At 40.8% G+C, this 17895-nt stretch overlaps 2 protein-coding genes across 3 annotated transcripts in view; one reads left to right on the top strand and one right to left on the bottom strand.

The window, feature by feature from the left end:
• The window catches only part of CARD11 (caspase recruitment domain family member 11), a 45107-nt gene extending 32330 nt beyond the window's left edge, over positions 1 to 12777 (bottom strand). Inside the window, exons 1-3 of one of the 2 annotated variants that reach the window (XM_085074528.1) lie at positions 12595 to 12777; positions 11613 to 11690; positions 8951 to 9072 (exon numbers count right to left, since the gene is read on the bottom strand). In XM_085074528.1, the coding sequence (XP_084930654.1) occupies positions 8951 to 8963 (13 nt within the window). In that variant the 5' untranslated portion in view covers positions 8964 to 9072; positions 11613 to 11690; positions 12595 to 12777. Of the gene's footprint in view, positions 1 to 8950; positions 9317 to 11612; positions 11691 to 12594 lie in introns of those variants that run through there. The other variant, XM_085074527.1, reaches the window with a different exon arrangement.
• The window catches only part of BRAT1 (BRCA1 associated ATM activator 1), a 211404-nt gene that overhangs the window by 133538 nt on the left and 59971 nt on the right, over positions 1 to 17895 (top strand). The window lies entirely within an intron of this gene.

The following is a 17895-nucleotide window of genomic DNA, read 5'->3' as shown; positions in this document are numbered from 1 at the left end:
TCATCATTAGTTGCTCTATTTATCTTTTTTTTTCAAAGCCGGTGAGTTCAGCCTTGCAGAATCCATGCTGCTGACTCAGCTAACTGAGCCAAAAACTCATAAAAATCTATTTAAAAAAGGTCCAATGATTTTATTTTCTAATCGTAAATATGAAATTTAATTAGCATCTCATTGCTAACGAAGTCACCATGGAAGACAAGACTGAGGAATTAGGCACAGGGATGGAACATCAAGCGTAAGACAAAACAAATGCTATGCAGGAGCCAGTTTAACTCCTGCTTTTCTCCACTCATATTTCAGATTTTTTAGGAATGATGCTCTGTGTTTCCAGGTTTCCTTCTCTGAGAGCAAGGCCCTTCTATCCTCTGTGGCAGTAATTACTCCAGCATGATACTCCATCATGCGAAATACAAAATTACAGATAAGGTTCACTCTGGATTAGAAAATGAAGCAAGGCAGAGCAAGTTGGATCTGAATTCAAAATACTGTTTTGTCATAAGCTACTCAGGTCAGCAAGTGTTTCAAATCCTGTAAAAGCAATAGACTCATCAAATGAGAAAAGAACTCTCGTTATTCTCCAGGGTACTGCAAACATCAGAAAGATTAAAGGAATTTTTTTAAACGAAGCATATGGAGAATTTAAAAACCTCTTCAAATAGGAATGTGTCCAGCCTTTTCATTACAAGCATTTTTAGGAGATGTGTCCTAGGCTGACATCAGCACAGATGTTGGCATTACTGGGTGGAATTCTGTATGCTGGGAGCCACCTCTGCCACCTTCTCCCTGAGTTCTTGAGAGGTCAGGAGCTCTTGCTCTGCCTTCTCCCACCCAAGTGTGCAGGAGAAAGTTTCACCAGTGCATTCCCTGGCCAGCAGCACAGTTCCCTGAGCTGAAAGCAGGGACAGATGCTCTCCTGGTGCCCACGAGGTGCCCCAGTGAGAGAACACAGAACATCACAGAGAGGGGACTCGGTGCTGAGTGGGCAGGTACCGTGGGAGAGCTCTGCAAGGGCTGGGGAACTGCAGTAACCACAGAGCTAGGCTTTCTCCCCACACTCACACTGAAATTCACACACAGAATCAGTGTGGGAGGAAGTGTTTACAAGACCTTTCCTGAGAGTGGCTAATTATTAATAATTCCTGGATTGCTAGCAAAGCTTTAGGAGTAACTCTGTGAGTGGGCAAGCCTCTCGGGTGCTCTCAATGACAATATTCTCTGGAGAAAAAGCAATATAGAAGTGCTGGTCCTGGTTATTTATATACATCAGGGCAATTTCATATCACTGTTACACGATCAGTCATTTGCAATAGCAAACAGCCACACCCAGATGTTATCACTGAGGCTGACTGGGGTAACTCTGGATATTTTATCAGCAATGCTGGTGCTGAGGTGAATGGTGGAGTTGAGGTGAACTGAGCAAGGATCAACAGCTTTCTTCAAACAACTGATGCACAGTCCCTGCTATCTTCAGTGGTGATGGCAGTCTCTGTAAATCAGACTTATCCCAGTTAAAACTCCTGATAAAACTCTTGGTTTCTTTCTAATATTTACGATCTCATTTATCCCAGCAAGTTAAAAAAGGGAATTAAACTTTCTCACTCCACAGTTAGATGGTCTGAAATGGATAATTCTGGTAAAGCATATTTTTAAAGAATAAGGCAAGTTTAAAGCAATGGCCATATGCTCCTTTTGGATTCTTATATGCAAACTTTTAGCACTTAGCCAAAAATGTTGTTGTTCCTTTTCAGGACAGAATGGTCCAGCTGGTGGCTCAGAATCCACATTCAACCATCAGAAGGCACTCACTCCACTGTGTGTTTCTCTGGAGGAAATAAGGATTGCTGGTTTGGGCAGCACACAGCTGTACAGTTTCTCTTGGGCTTGTGGAAGGCCAAATTCAAGGTAGAACAAATGTCTGGTCTGAGGTTAGGGAGTTCACTGCCTCCATGTGAGAGGAGTGGAAGAGGTGGGCAGGAACCTCTTCTAGACACAGACAATGTAACACAGAGTGTCAGGATGTGGCATTGCCCAGCCCACAGGAGCTGATGCTCTGATCTGAAACCCAGCACTGCAACCTGAACAACCTGGATTACCACAGCCAACTGTATGTGTGAAGCATTCTCTCCACAAGAGAAGAGAACTGGAAGAACATCCCAGATGAATATCTGACTTTGTTTAGAGAGTTAAGAGTTTGCTAATGGCCTGTCTCTGTTTTAAGGCAGATTTTTTCCATTTGCTGTCCTTGGTGCATCGCTTCATCTCCTTAAGTCACAAACTGGAGGTGAGTGATGCCCTCAGCTCTAAAGTCTCCTGCATAGAGAAGAGTTTGCCAGTTACCTCCTCTCATTTGATGGGACTCCCATGCATGGGCTGGAATCAGAATGAGAAAGGAGAAGGAGATATTAAACAAGACACGTGAGGTGAGTCAGACAAACTGGTCAGACTGAAGGGAGAGAGGACTTGGCATGTTCTGTCTTTTCTCATGTTCTTTCCTCACAATATTTGAATGTTCAAATCATTTTTACTGTTCAGTCCCTTTGTGCAGATACTCTACTAGATCTGTGCTGATGGCATTGGCTATTTAACAGCTAAAATCCCTAAGTGCATTCAAGACTTCTAATGCTATCCTGCTCAAATAGCTTTGGAGTTCTGCACTGTTATCATGTTGCAATGATGCAGTTGCAATGAGTTTACATTTTTCTGCATTGCAGCACATACTACAGTGTATCAGGAACTTGTCACTGAATCCACAGCCTTCAAAGGGGCATTCAAATTCCGATCATTTCTGTCTCAGACCAAGCATTTTGCAGTTGTTCCCTGCAGGTGGAATATCCCTCCTGATATTGTATTCTCACATGGCTTCTAAGGCAAATATTGAGCCATTCCCACTGTCCCAGGTGTGCAGCCTTGTTGGGCAGTGATTCAGGGAAGGTGTTGCTGTCAATAGTGTTTAATCCAGCAAAACTGCCTGGATGCTGTTCTCAGTATGGATATGGATGAGTCACAAAAACACCATTCTGTAGTGTAACACTCCAGATGAAAATATTCAAGTATCACTTTTCCTTCAGGCCACAGACTTGCAGATTAAAAAACCCAACAGATTCAGCGTTTCCAGCCTTATGGGAAATGTAAAACTCCTTCACATTTCTTTGAACAACTCAAGCAAGAGGAAAACACATCCTTTTCGATCCTGACACAGAAGTTCAAACATTTTTTGTTTCATACTACATTGATACCTTTCATGGCACAAATTGCAAAAAAGAAAGAATAGATGACAGAATAATACATTCTAAAATCAAACATGTTAGTCTCAGGTCTATCTGAAAAACATATAACTGGAAATACAGGAATTTGTTACTGGAAGGATGAAGCACACACAAAATACTCTTAAACAATTTTGAGCCATATTCTGACTTCCTTTGGCAGGAACTGAGAAGGAAGACTAGCAGTGTAGTAGCAGGGAAGAATCTTACCTTAAGCTTTTTTCTTTCTTTCTTTTGTATTTTTTTTTTCCCTCAGGAAAAATTCAGCTCAGCGATAGTAAAGAAGGTGGGAAAAATTTATGGAATTTTCTATTTTCAGTCACGGCAAATCATTAGTGAAAAGAGTTTGATGATCTCACTAACTACCTCATTATAAACTACAAAAACCATATGGAATGTAAACTACCTTCACATGGTGCTCAGAGACGTGATTTAGTGCTGGACTTGGCAGTGCTGGGTTAACAGTTGGACTCAATGACCTTAAAGGTCTTTTCCAAGCTAAATAATTCTGTGATTCAGAAAAAGCCAAGCAATAGAGATGCAGGAAGCAGATGCTGGATAGACACTGTGACTTGCTGATGTAAAAGACTGGGATGCACCAGTAGAGTTGGAGAGAATCCACACAAAACTGCAACAAGGGAGAAAAGGCTCTTTTAAACAGACTCCATGCAATGGACCAGTTTGGTCAGTGAGTAGTGTAGGTCATTGGTATCTGAATTGAGTCGTTAAAAGCCAAAAGCCTTCAAATGATCTTATAAATGTGATAATTTTTCAGTTCATGATCAAAGAGAAAAGTTTCAATCGCCATTTTCACTGTAGTTTGGAAATGTATTTGGTGTAAAAAGACTTGAAATACCTTTTGGGTGTTTTTCCAGTTTCATCAGCATTCAGAATCCCCAGAGGGAAATATCTGAAAGGTGTCTTTATTAGTGTTTCAAATCTTGGAGGAAGGTTTTTTTTTCTCAAATATATTAAATGTGTATAACAACCTATTAAGTACACTCAGACTGATATCAAGTATGGGCACAGCCAGATTGGAGATGTTTATACACATATAGAGCTATAAAAATGAAGTGGAAACAATCCTTCAACTGCTAATGATAACCACATATGTACTGCTACCATTCAGCTTTTTCTGCATGCAGATGGAAAAAAAGATCCTTATCCCATTTCAAACTGAAACCTTATGTTACACATTTGATCTTCAGCATCTCAATTATGACCTGAGGAAAATTTGCCAGCAAACACCCAATGCTCAGGAGGCCAGTGGGAATCCTTTCCTTGGCTACACTGAAGCTGATTCCTCCCCTGAACTCCAAAAACCAGCGCTGACTCAGGCAAATAACAAATACCTTTGTGTAAGGCCAAGCTGGCCTCAGGGACCAAAACAAACACATCCCTTAATACCACACCAAGTTACTTCACTCAGAAAAATTCACTGAGGCAACAATTACTACAAATAATATCACACACACAGCTGTATATATATTTATCCTTTGGACAAAACCAGAATGTTACAGCATTTCATTTGACATTTCTGATAGATTTCCAGTGAGATTTGACAAATTTCTCTTTCCTCCTGAGCTGCTAAACAGATTCACTGAAGTGAACAGCATTAAAAAGTTATGCCCCATCCAGCCCTGAAGATAAAATAGGTTTTGCAGGACTAACATAACAGGAATATTCTCCTCACCACATGTTCAGCACTGGGAGCAGACAGGGCACAAGATGTTGCCAATTTTGGGTGCTATTAGTGATGTACTTTTGTGAGCTGTGAAAAAAAACCACCCTGCATGTTTGCTTTTTGTGAAATGAAAGCACAAAGTTCTTACTTGCTGGAAAAATGTTACATGTAGATCATTAAGGTTGTGAATTCGTGGTACTCACAAACTACCACCCTTCCTAGAGCCCAAATATTTGGCAGAAGGTTATGAAGGGAGGTGCTAGAAATCAAATTTCAGAGAAGACCTTTGTGCTTAAGTGAGTTTGCAAACCTCAGCCAAGGGAATCCACTGCCCAGAGCTGGGACACTTCCTGACAGGGAATCTGGCAGAGCTGCTTTTTTGTCAAACTGCACTTTAAGCAGTCCCTGGCACTGCATTCTCCTCTTGCCTGAGAGGAGCAGAAGTGAGAGGGTGATATAGGGAGAGAATACAGACTAAAGCAGCAGAGACAACGAAGCTTTTATCACTCACTGGATGTGTGCCACAGACACCAATTATATACATTTGACAGCAACCATTATAATTCCAGAGTCCTTGAACAAATCACAAGCAGAAAGGTTACCTTCCTGAAAATGTTCATTGCCATTAAATAAGTGACCCAGACTAGAGGGTGAAGGCAGCACTTAAGAGAAAATTTGAGGGAAGGGTGGAGATGGAGAATCTTATTACAAGTAGACCTGAGAAAACCCCATGATTTGTTCTGAAAAGGGAATTGCAGCTTCACTGCAGATGCTGGGTTTGCAGCAAAGCAGACAGTCTTCTGCAAATGCAAATCCTACAGACATCAGTGGCAAAACAGACAAGAGACAAAGAATTTTTCTCTTATATCAGTGGCAAAACTTGACCAAACTTGGTGGAGTTTATGGTTTTACCCTTCAGTTTGAAAAATCACAAGGCCTAGTTCCATAATTCTTTTAAAGTTTAGATTGCTGTGGAGTCTACTGCCAAAGAAAGCTGCCACAGGTCAAACTCCACCATCAGTTACACAACTTAATGACCATATCTAAGTGAAAGATTCGTATTTCATGAAAGATGTATTTCAATATCAAAGAGGGAGTTGAGACATCTGCTAACAAGTGAGGAGCTAAGGATCTCTATAAATTTCATCCTCTGTGAGCAATCATTCCATATATCTGATGAAAACTTTCATCAAGCAGCTGTATAGAAAACCAAGGTCATTTGGTGTATGGCATTCTGGTATCTTCAGCACATCCCAGTTATTTGGGATGGATCCTTCTAGAGAAGGTCCAAATTGTCTTTAACTGGAACAGATACATGCAGTCAGATGGTTCTCACTTTTCACCCATATTGAAAGTTTATTGTTCTCTTAACTCAGAGTTAAGTCTAATTGGAAGTAACTATTTGCATAAGAACAGGGAGTCAAACATGTGATTCTGAATTTCTGTTCTGGGGTTGGCTCTCTTGATACAGCAATTTGCTGAGTAGGATAGAAAGTTTCCAGGCTCTTTCCCGCTGAAATTTCTCCTCTGCCAGACACATGATTCAAGAAACTGGACATACATACATGCAAAATCAAATTTCTGTCCCCTTGAAAATGTCCCAACACACCATTGCTGACGTCCATTTTTAACTCAACACACAGCAAACTGCGTGAAGCAAAAGAAAAAGGGGAGAGAGAGAGAGAGAAAGAAGAGACATTGTCTAAGTCAACTTAATTCTGGGAGACATCAAGCCTTTACAAAATTAACCAGTAACAGGGGCAAAAAATACTGAAAAAACAGGCACAAAATCCACAAGTTTTGTAGAATGACTCAAAGGAATACAAATGCTGCTCCCATCACAGCAGAGTAAGAACGAGTCATATTAGACCTGTATGTATAAAATGAGTATCTCTTATTTGATTGTTCTAGGCTTGTGGACTTTTTGCAAGTTCCAAAAGGCAAAGATATTTTAATGTACCTGTTTCTGTATTCAGAAGAGAATGCTCACAGCTCAAAGGCCACAGTTTTCTAGCTCTGAATCAGAAAGGATATCTTATAATTGCAAACATAAAATTTAAGCTCCTTTCACTCATAAGGAGACAGACAATTTGAAAGAGCAGGACAGATCACTAAGAGAATTCTCCCACATTGTAATTTTCTTATTAATTCAGCTGAGTTTAATAAGTGATCCTTATTCAGTTCCCAACAGACCACATCAGAACATCCGTAGAAATAAATCTTCAGTCTCAACAGTCCTGCTTAAGAAGGTGAGGTTAAAAAGCTTCATCACCGAAATGTACTTATTTGTCATTTCTGATTCAAAGCATACAAATTTAAGCAAGGAATAATACCAGATATTGTCCTTGGATGCAGTTTTTAGCCATGCCTGATCTTGGTGACTCACCAATATGTCTGGTATAAAAGACATGAGCTGTTTCCAGATCCTAGGAGAAAAGTTACTCCCACTACAGCCTTAGAATTGAGAACTTCTACCTCTGAGACTTTGAATCCCATAGGAATCAACAGGACAAAACCTGCCAGTGTCAGATCAGAAATTCTGCTGTGGGGCAGGGATTCCAGAAGTTTATTAAATGTAGTAAAAGATTTATGATCAACTAGAACTATTTTTGACAGTTTTCCAAAGGCGTTTTGCATTGTGCTCTCCCATTTTTTCATCTACCTTCAGCCCCATGACTAAGCTCTTCCTCTGCTCAGGTTGCATATTCTGCAGAGGAAAGAGGAGCTGAGAGACTGCAATACTTCCTCTGGTTCCCCCGCAGGCTGGCAGCAGGGATAGTAAGGCAGCAGAGTAAGCCCATCTGCATCAGCAGTTCCTCCCAGCTTGAATGCAATATAAAGATAAAAACAGATAGAGAAACCTGGTGGAGAGTTGTGGTAAGGAGGTAGGAAGGAGTGGGATGGCAGAAAGAGAAGGGATAGAATACACAAAGTGAGGGCAGGCTGTACTTGTGAGTGGAGGGGAAGACAAAGGGTATTACAGGTGTTGGAAAATACTGTTCTGTTTCAGAGACAGAAAGAAACAGAGAAAAAGGATGACAGTGGTTATTTGTTGCGAATGACTAAATATGAGTCTGAGCATTGGAAGGAAGCTATGCAAGTGTGAAAGTCTCATATTTTGGGATGCATCCCAAAAACTGTAAATATGCAAATCGTGCACAAGTCCATGAAAGGCACAGACAGGGAACAGATGAGTGTGTGCAAAGACAGCCCAGCAGAGAGGCAGCAGCACTGTGTTTGCAAAAGGAACTTCCCAGGGCAGCAAACACACGAGAGAGGGGATGGAGCAGAAGTAGGAGTGCATGTGTGAAGCTAGAGGAGCAACGGGAAAGGGGAACACAAGAGCAAGAAGGAACTGACAGAGGGGAAGGAGGGAGAGATTAAGAACTTTGGGGAGGATGTACAGTCTATTGCACAGGCACGAAGAGGGCAGAGGGAAAGGAAAGGAACGAACAAGAGAAATATTTGTCACACAGAAAACACTCTTGATGAAAAAAAAGGCATAAAATGATGGTGAAAAAGATAATAAGAGATACAGAGGGTTAGAATAGAATAAAGGAAGTGAGAAGAACAAATGAAAAGGGGAAGAAGACAAAATAAGAAAGATTTTGCTAGTTAACAGAAAGCATAAATCTCAGTGAAGATATTTAAAGAAATGGCTAGAGCACAACACGCTATGGGTAGAATCAGAAATGCCCTGGAGACCAGTGCTGATAATCAGTCCTTTATCTCCCCTCTCCAGACCTCCATATCAACTCTTTCCCAGTGCACATTTGCACCTCCAACTATAGCCTGTTTGTCTCCCTGAACCCTGGGCTCCAAGGATCGGTGCATGCAAAATACCAGACCTGTTGAGGGCAAGGAAAGCACGAATGGAACCATTTTCAAAGAAACTCTTGAATATCAAGGCACAAAAGGTGAAAGTGGAACTTTCAGTGACCAGAAGCAAGTGCTGTGGCAGCCAGCAGGGAGGTGGAGCTGCTGTGACAGCTGCTTTCCTTACCTTGGGTGCTCATGAGTGACTGCCTGGCTCACTGCAGCTGCTGCAGGCTGCACTCTACGTCTCCTCCATGCAATTGTCAGTGTCTCTCCAGGAGTCTTGGAAAGGTTATTTGTCCTCTGCAGCTGTTGAAAAGTAAAGGAAACGCAAGGGTAAAACACCCCTGAAGTACAAAAGTTTCGGGAGAATCAGAAATGAAGGAGGCCAGGGCACTGGTGGCAGAACGAGCAAAGAGCCACACAGAAAGTAAGAAAAAGTGTGTCAGAGACTGGGAGGGGCGGAGAAGGAAAATGCAAAGATCTGACAGGAAACCAGACTACAAATCTGCTTCGGGTTTGAAAAAAACACATTTCTGCTCCCCAGCAATAGAGCCTGTTTGCAAATGACTCTGCAGGCAGGTGACAGCAGAGCCCTGTCGCACCAGGCTAGCAAATCACGAGGCATCGTTGCCCCTTCCCCAGGAAGAGCAGTGGGCAGAGGTGGCAGCAGCACAAACACTTGGCTCAGGCACAAAAACCAGCTTCTCTCCACTGCCTCACTTCCAGCTCCACACACTTCCAGAGCATGCTTCCCTCAGGAACAAGGGGCATGCTGAATGCCAGCCTGGCTGGTGCTGTGCCTCTCCCAGCACAGGGCAGCAGCCCTGGTGTCTCAGGGCACTTGCTGGTAGAAAGCAGGTGGGAGAGAAAAAAGAATGAAAGAACTGAAGAAAACAGAGTTTCAAGAACAACAGTTCCAGGTAGAAGGAGTTCTGGGTTTTCCCAAGGTTTCAAAGGTTTTTCAAGAAAGCATCTATTGTATTAATAGCTTCTTTTGCTAAAAAGGTAGTCAACAAGGTTTGCTTTATGCATTAGATCATTTTACAGTTGAATGATACTTTAAACAATTTATTTTCCAAAGGGAGGCTCTGCTGACACAAAGAAGCTGCAGTATCTTGTATTGCTCCAATGTTGGATTCCAGGTTTAAAGCCAACATGCAAACCCAGCCCCTGGTGGGTCTCACAGAGGACATTTACCTCTAGGCTGCAGCCAGGAGCCTCCCTACAGCCAAACCCACTGAAGCAAAGTCACTCAGTCCCTGCCCTTGCTGTCACCATAACTTCTAGAAACGTCCTTCAGTGCTGCTGGGGTTCTGAGCCTGCACCCCTTGCATGATGTGCTGCTTCTTGTTCTGTCACTGCCTCTTCAACCCCAAGGGGAAAACAAAGTAGAGGTACAGCTCTACTCCCAATCACTCCTGAGGTTTTACCGTTGCCCTGGGCAGATGTGCACAAGTGAAGCCTCACTGGAGTCAGGTCCTGGATCAGTGGGAGGGTCAGAGAAAAGAACCCTTGAAGAAAGGAGTGTAATAAGGATGCTTGTGTGCAAGCGTGACTGCAAAGGTCATCAGTCCAAATACAAGTGCAAACACATCAAATTACAGGAACAATAAGGGGGAATTTGAGTAGAGTCGCCCACAGGTTTTGCTGCCCGGAATACCTTCTGCTCCCACATGATTTTTGCAAGGTTGTTTTTCTTTGAGGGTGACTAGAAAAAAACAACTATGTAAATATGGGCATGGGCATGTTTTTATTTCCTGAGAGAAAACAACAGAAATAAAATCAAAACCACTAGAAAAATAAGCATAAGCAACCTATGATAGGTAATTTAGGAATGTGGGGGGGGGAAAGCATGATAACAGTAGTGGAGTGAGAGAATAAGAAAGGAAACAATATTTGGTAGACAATAAAGAAAAACAAAACATATGGAAAATAATAACAAAAGAACAGTGGAAAAACTATCAAAGGATACAGCAGCGACAAAGAACAGAATAGAGGAAGTGAGGTGATAAAGTGAAAAGAAGAAATGTAAAGAAAAGAGAAAACACATGGCTCGAAGTGTTGCTGCAATAACACATAAAGTGTTCGTACCAAACTGAAAACCTGAACCCTGCAAAAATTGTAAGGGTGCAGAATATATTCCAGGCTGCAAAATGCTGTGGGCAGCTCTGCTCCAGTCCTCCCTTATCTTTTCTCTAATCTCACATGTTTGTAACTGTACCTGGACTAGTGAGGGTCTAAGTTTATCCATAACGATGATACTGAAAGGGATTCTGGAAGCAATTCCAGTTCTCTAAATCAAGAGCTCGAAGTCTAAGGAAGGCAGGAATTTTTGTCTCCTGCTGAGCAATAGCAGAACTTGCTGCTCCCCTACCAATTTTTTTGCAGTGAGGACTATACTGTTACATGCTACTTATATTCTTGTGCAACTTTATCAAAATTCCCTGCTGAATAAACTTGGAGCTGCATGTGACAGGTGCCTCCTGCTTTGAGCAGCCAAAAATCTCTCTGGGTTACAACTGCACAGGTGAGGTTCTGCAGTTCCTGACTGTGGGAAATTCAGCGATACTTTGAGGGAAAACTGTGAAATAGACCTAAGAATCATGGCCTACAAATTATTCCATCAAAACCAATGCAAGTTACTTTTGAGTTGAGCTTGCTGCTGCTTTCACAGAGGAAGCTGATTTGTGCATGCAACAGAGGAACCATTTTAAGCACAACCAGAGAAACTAACTCTGCTGGCAGGAGGCTTTGTGGCTTCACTTCAATTTTAAAACCACAGATCTTCCACACATGGTTCCTAACCTGAAAGGAAAAACATGCTAAAAATTCAAATCAAGACTCACCAAGTCTCATTATAGCTTTCTCCTTCTGTCCTTGATTTCTTCAGCAAACAGGGTACCAGACAGCACACTGAAAGTGCCCTACAGAGCCAAGCAAGGGGTTAGGTATCATTTGTTCCTGTTCCTGCTTTTGCCTTGTTTAATGCTGTAGATTACAAACAGATCAAAAAGTACAGTAACTGTTTTAAAGAAGATGCCACATTTCCCTGGGCCTAAAGTGACGCCCTAGAGATGCAGCAATTATCCAGCAAAGCTTGAGCAGCTTTAAGGAATCTATCACAGAAATCAAAGGACCTAAAATTCTCATAGTCATAAAGGCTTTACTGGCAAACTGAGATTAGCTGAGCAGGATGCAGTCATCAATCACAGAGCCACATGTAACTGAGTATCAACTTTCTTTTAGAAGAATTTACAATCTTAATCCCAGTTTTCAGGTGTAAAGAATTCTCTCAAGCTATAAAAGTGTTATGGCGAAATTGCAGTTCCTTGAGGCTGGTAGGCTGAAGTTATGTGTTTCACACCATGTAAGTGTAGAAAATAATTATGTTCTATTAGGCAACCAGAAAACACAAGAAAATTCAGCTGCATCACCTCAAATACAGCAAAAAGCTGCAGAGTATGAATCAGGGGCTTTTCTGGCCCAAATGAAGGGCCTAGGAGCCTGACTGGTAGAGTTCTAAGCAAGAATTTTCCTTATTTATTTTTATTTTGAGGAGTGAGAAAACTGAATTGCCTCAAGAAGATATCTGTCTCTCCTCTCTGCTTCTTTTTTTTTATAATAATAATAAAAAAAATTCCACTGGAACTTCCAGTTTAACGAGCTGTCCAGTCAAGGGGGACAAAAACCAGTACCTTTTTTTCTTGCTATTGTTGTTGGTTATGGCTTCTCAGACTTCTTTCATTAAATTTGGTGCAGGAAACAATAAATTGCACTTCGGCTTTCAGAGGAGCTCCCCTCACCTTAAAGTCCCCCAGAAGTACCCACCTGATATGTTTGCTGTCTCCCTCTTTCCCAGAGACTTCAGAAAAAAAAGGCATATTTAGTTCCTTCCAATTGGTGTAATTTGGCAGGATCAGAGCCCTGATGGTACAACCTGGATGACAAGTGCATTTTAATTCTTTTGGTGGTGCTGTGCCTTCCCTCCCGCCAGGCTTTTGCTTTGGGATCCTTGCATAAAAGAGCCAGAAAAATTTCAAGGTTATTCTATTAGGTGATCAAACAGAGGAGAAGACTTGGAATCTTAGATATTCCTCCCCATTTTTGCTGGCCTCCTAAATATTCTGCCTATGGGTGACTTTCATACCAGAACATCATTATTAGGGTCTATAGGGAAAGTTTCTCTTCTTTCTCCTTCTGTCTGTCCCACAGGAATCACATATAATTCCTGTGGGCATAAAGTTCCCTCAGTGGAAGGTTCTCCTTGTGCACCACGACTTCCATACAGAAGTGATGCACAAGGTGAATACCTTTTTACAGAGGTGATTCATCAGCTGTAAGTCAGAACTGAAGCTGCTGGAGAGTTTTAAAGAGCTGCAGACTGAAGAGTTAAAAAAAAAAAAAATCATCAGCATCTGGAAGTAAAGAAACACTAAAATGTCCAGCTCTTAATGTGCTGCTCCTTTTCATCTGTTCCCTTCTCCCAAGAGAGCCATCCCAACCCATGAGGAGACTGCCCTTGACTCCTTATCAGTGCAACAGTCCTGAAAATCCCTGGATACCAGAAACGCATTTCACAAACTACTGATTTGAGAACTAATATATTGCATTTCTCCTGCATGCCTGAGCACAGCAGCACCGTATATATTGTTAACACAACCCTTCCAACTCTTTAGAGCAGAGAAACAGAAGTATTAAATATTTTCCCCGTTTTACATATTTTATATTATCAGCCTTGCTCAACTATCCTTAGAGACTATCACTCTTACTTAAGGATGCTCACAATTTATCATTTTTCTCTGGAGATCTGACTTCCAGAACAGAAGTATTTCCCTATTCAATTCACCAGCCTGTGCATAAGCAGCTGTTAGTGTTCATCTGCCTTTTCTAGGCATTAACATCAAAAATGCCCCTTGATCTTAAAAAGTGACACACAGCGTGGTTTCTTTAACACCTTTGGGGGTAATGGTTTAAATCCAGCAGGGAAATGTTCTCATCTATAGGTTTATGATACACATTTAAACAGTATTTCAATTGCCTCAACTATGAAATAAGATGACAGCCAAACATATATCAGAAGGGAAGAGAGAGCATAAAATTCCCTCTTTCATTTGACAGTGGTGGGGCTTCCGTGGTTCTGCACAAAATGTACAGTCTCTGTCAAGTTTGACAGTATTATGGGATTTATCCCAGTCACCTGCTAGCATATTCACCCATTGCGGAAAATTTGGGTTCAAATCCATTCTGGGATCTGGGTTCACAATTCATGGCACAAACGACCAGCCCTCCACTGAAGCAAAGAATCCAGCCCTGGGGTTTTGATGGAACAAACTGGAATAGCTTTAAGCTGAAAGAGGGTAGATTTAGATGGGATTTGGGAAGGAATTCCTCTCTGTGAGGGTGGTGAGGCCCTGGCACAGGGTACCCAGAGAAGCTGTGGCTGTCCTTGGATCCCTGGAAGTGTCCAAGGCCAGACTGGACGGAGCTTGGAGCAGCATGGGACAGTGGAAAGTGTCCCTGCCCATGGCAGGGGTGGCACTGGATGGACATTAAGGTCCCTTCCAACCCAAACCAGTCTGGGATTCTATGACCAATTCAGCCCCTTCTTGGGGCCAAAGGGAAGGAAACTTCAGACTATGTGATGCTCTTTCCAGAAAAGACAGAGTTGATTTAGTGGTTATTACAACTGTTCTCTTTCCCTTACACATTTATCATTCATCAAAATTGGGTATGAGCCATAGCTCAGGTGCTTATGCTCCTCCGTATGTTCTTAATTACATGTCCATAGGGCTTAAAATCCAAGGATCTTTAAACCTTCCAGATAAATGATTTAGTTTCACAGCAACCGATGAGTTATATATTCATATCTGTCCTCAATAGATGATGAGACAAAGTATTGGAGAGGAATAAGGGAATATTTCCTCTCCCTTAAATGTGGTAAAAATACAGTTTTGTCACAGTTTTTCTTAAAATAAAGGGGTACAGGAAGAAATCCAATCACTATTACTGAAAAAATAATCAGTAGAATTCAGATCATTGTCACCAGAACAAATACTGGAAAAAATCATTTTAGTTCACCAAATTCTGTTAAATTTTTTTCTAAATAAATTAATCAGTCCCATATCTCACCTTTTGCTTAAAACACAAAGTCATCTTTCCCCATTTATGTGATAGTTGCACTGTCAATATGCATTCTGAATATTAGACTGAAGGATTTAACATATCTGGAATCTGAAGGATAATCTATCAAACTTGAAATTTAGTAGATGCAAGGAGAGGTGAGTTACTTAATTTTGTTTGTTTGTTTGTTTTAAATTGGAAATGTTTTTTGTCTTCTTTATAGGTCAGCATTTATTCCAATTAAAAAAGTACGTATATTTTAATAGAGATAAATTGAAAACAACTGCAGAGTTTTAATGGCTCACATTCTTCAATATTTTATCTTTTTGAATCTATACAGATTCTTCAAAAGGTCAGGAGGAGGAATTTTTATGCTGAGAGCAGTAAGACACCTCACAAAAATAGTAATGTTAGGGTTAATTAATAATATGAACGATGTAATTCCTAAACCAAGAGTTACACATTAATCCATGTAGCTTGAATGGCAAGAGGACATTTTCCACAGCTTAAATATCCAGGGAATGCAGCACAGAGCTGGAAGTTAAGGATTTTTACCTTTCATTGCAGGTCTTCTGTGATTCACAAAATCCACTGGTGCTTCTCTCTCCTCCTCTGTAAAGAGAACCACAACACCTTTGAACTTGAAACTGTTACATCAATGTGTCAAAACCAGAGCATGAAACTGCTCGTGAGCAAATCATCAGTACATGTTAGAAAAGCAAGAATTACTGTATTGAATCACACCAAAAATCCATCTCTGCCAGACAACAGGAGCTGCATGTTCCCAAAGCTGGGAGCTGAGGCCATCCTTGTGGAAACAGAACCCCACTGCAGGAGCAGGAGTTGATTCATTACAGAGGAGAACAGAGATAAGCTTATGAAACAGGAATTTGCCAAAAGCAACTTGGGCTAAGTCAGTAATTTGATGGAAAAGTTATCAGATCCCAGAGGTCAGACTGAGATATTACCATGTTATGCCTTATTTCTCCGTATTGTTTCTTTTAAATAGAAAAATAGAACAAGCCTTAGCCAACCTCACATTCACAGATATCCATTGCCAAAACAGCAATGATAATTTCTGAAAGCAGAGGACTCTGAGGCAGGTCATGAACATATAATATTTCCAAGCAAGGGAAAGAGGGCAGAAGCAGCAGGTAGGGGAGGGTTTTGGAGAGGTTTTTAACAGCCTGTGAGACTGAACTGGCCCTAGTGACTTAGGGCACAGCCCAGAGCTGACAGAAATCTTGACATCCCACTTGATCAGTATGTGGGATTTCTCTATTACTTGCTGCTTATAAATTATTTTTTCATCTTTGTATGTATTTGTTCTGCCAAGCTCTTATGTTCATTTTCTTTTTAACTGTGTAGTTCCCAAGGGAGGGACACTGTGCATTCCTCTAGAAGAGCTCTTAGGATACATATAAATAGTGGTCATATATCACAGCACATTTTACATATGTGAGATTAAACATAGCCATAAAACTATATGACTGCTATTTATTGATCCATAAATGAATACCTGGGTTGGAATTTTTAATATTTCTCATTGAAACAATAGTGTAGGTTTCTGGAAGCTCTCCTTTCTCACTCCATGACAATAGAATATTGTGTTAGAATATTTAATGCCTTTACATCTATAGGGCTTCCACTTCATTCCAATACCCACATACCTACAGTCATTACAGGCCATGAAATTAGTAACAAACATTAATTCATTTGTCATTCATGGAGTTACTTCTGATACACCTGATGTGATAGAATGCAGATTACACATCTCAAAATAAATAATGGAAATGAAATTAATTCAAGCACACATAGGTCTAGGTTTTTATCTGTAGATCCAAATTGCCATGATTTTAATAACTTCTTAAATTTATTACATTAATAGATAATGATATCTAATAAAACTGAAGCCTGGTTTTATGAGACATTGCACTAATTACCTGGTCTGATGTGTTAATCACCCAATTCTTGTGTAAAACACACCAGACCACTGCTGAGCTTGCTGACCCCCATTCATTTCCAGAAATGTGCCTACATTATATTTTGTATAAAGGAGAGAAAGGACAGAGAGATGGGCACGGTCTTTTTATATAAAACTGAAAAATTTGTCTAAAATTTACAGCACTGCATAGTGCTTTAGACTCTTAAGAGTCTATTTAAGAGTCTATTTTAGACTATTTAAGAGTCTAAAAAGTTTTGGAGAGAACAAAGAAACCATATTGTCTATTTCTGAAAAGTCATGAAATTATGCATTTATCCTCTTTTGGCTCACCAAAGTATGAAAAACTGCTTATAAACTTGCAGCTTAAACTTCCAGTGAGTAAAACCTGTAAATTTTAAGAAACCCCAGTGACTCCTAAATTGGACTCTCAGTGAGACAAAGAAGCAATAATCTAAAGAGTATTGACAGAAAGAAGGAACTACCATTTTATATCAAGATTTAGGGAATGATATATTCCCCTTGCAACCACTGTATCCAATTCTTATCCTTACACGATGAAACAAACTGAATTCTCTATTCTATCATGGATCTATTGAGCGAGCTCTGTCTCTCCAATATAACTGAGGAATTTAACAGCTACACTAATCCTGAAAATTTATCCACAACAAAAGAATTATTTCTCAAAATATACCACCAGGCAGCCTTTTGCTAATTACATCCCTGTTGTTAGGGCCTGGCCTGCCTTTGTCCTGAGCAGAAGTCATGCCTGTCTTGTACCTTGGGTTGCTGTATTTCTCTGACCATGAGAAATGAAAGTGTGCATGGAGTGCATTTCTCTCGCTGTATTTAACCACTCACTAATAGGTGATTCAAGGTTTTTTAACATCATCCCCTTAATGAGCAAGACAGGACATTTCCTTCAGGAATGGTCAGCTGTGCAAGCTTCCCAGGGGAAAAGTCAAGTGTTTGAACAAGACTATGGCTTGGGTCTTAGAGACTTAACACATCGACAGCAGGCTGTCAGGAAGGCAGAGAGCTGCTTGGAAAACCATCAGTCTTCCACT

Source organism: Lichenostomus cassidix, chromosome 14 (genome assembly GCF_008360975.1).
Source record: "Lichenostomus cassidix isolate B80296 chromosome 14, HeHo_3.0, whole genome shotgun sequence".
Lineage (NCBI taxonomy): Eukaryota > Metazoa > Chordata > Aves > Passeriformes > Meliphagidae > Lichenostomus > Lichenostomus cassidix.
The sequence above is the reverse complement of the archived record's forward strand: the minus strand, read 5'-3'. Positions and strand labels throughout refer to the sequence as shown.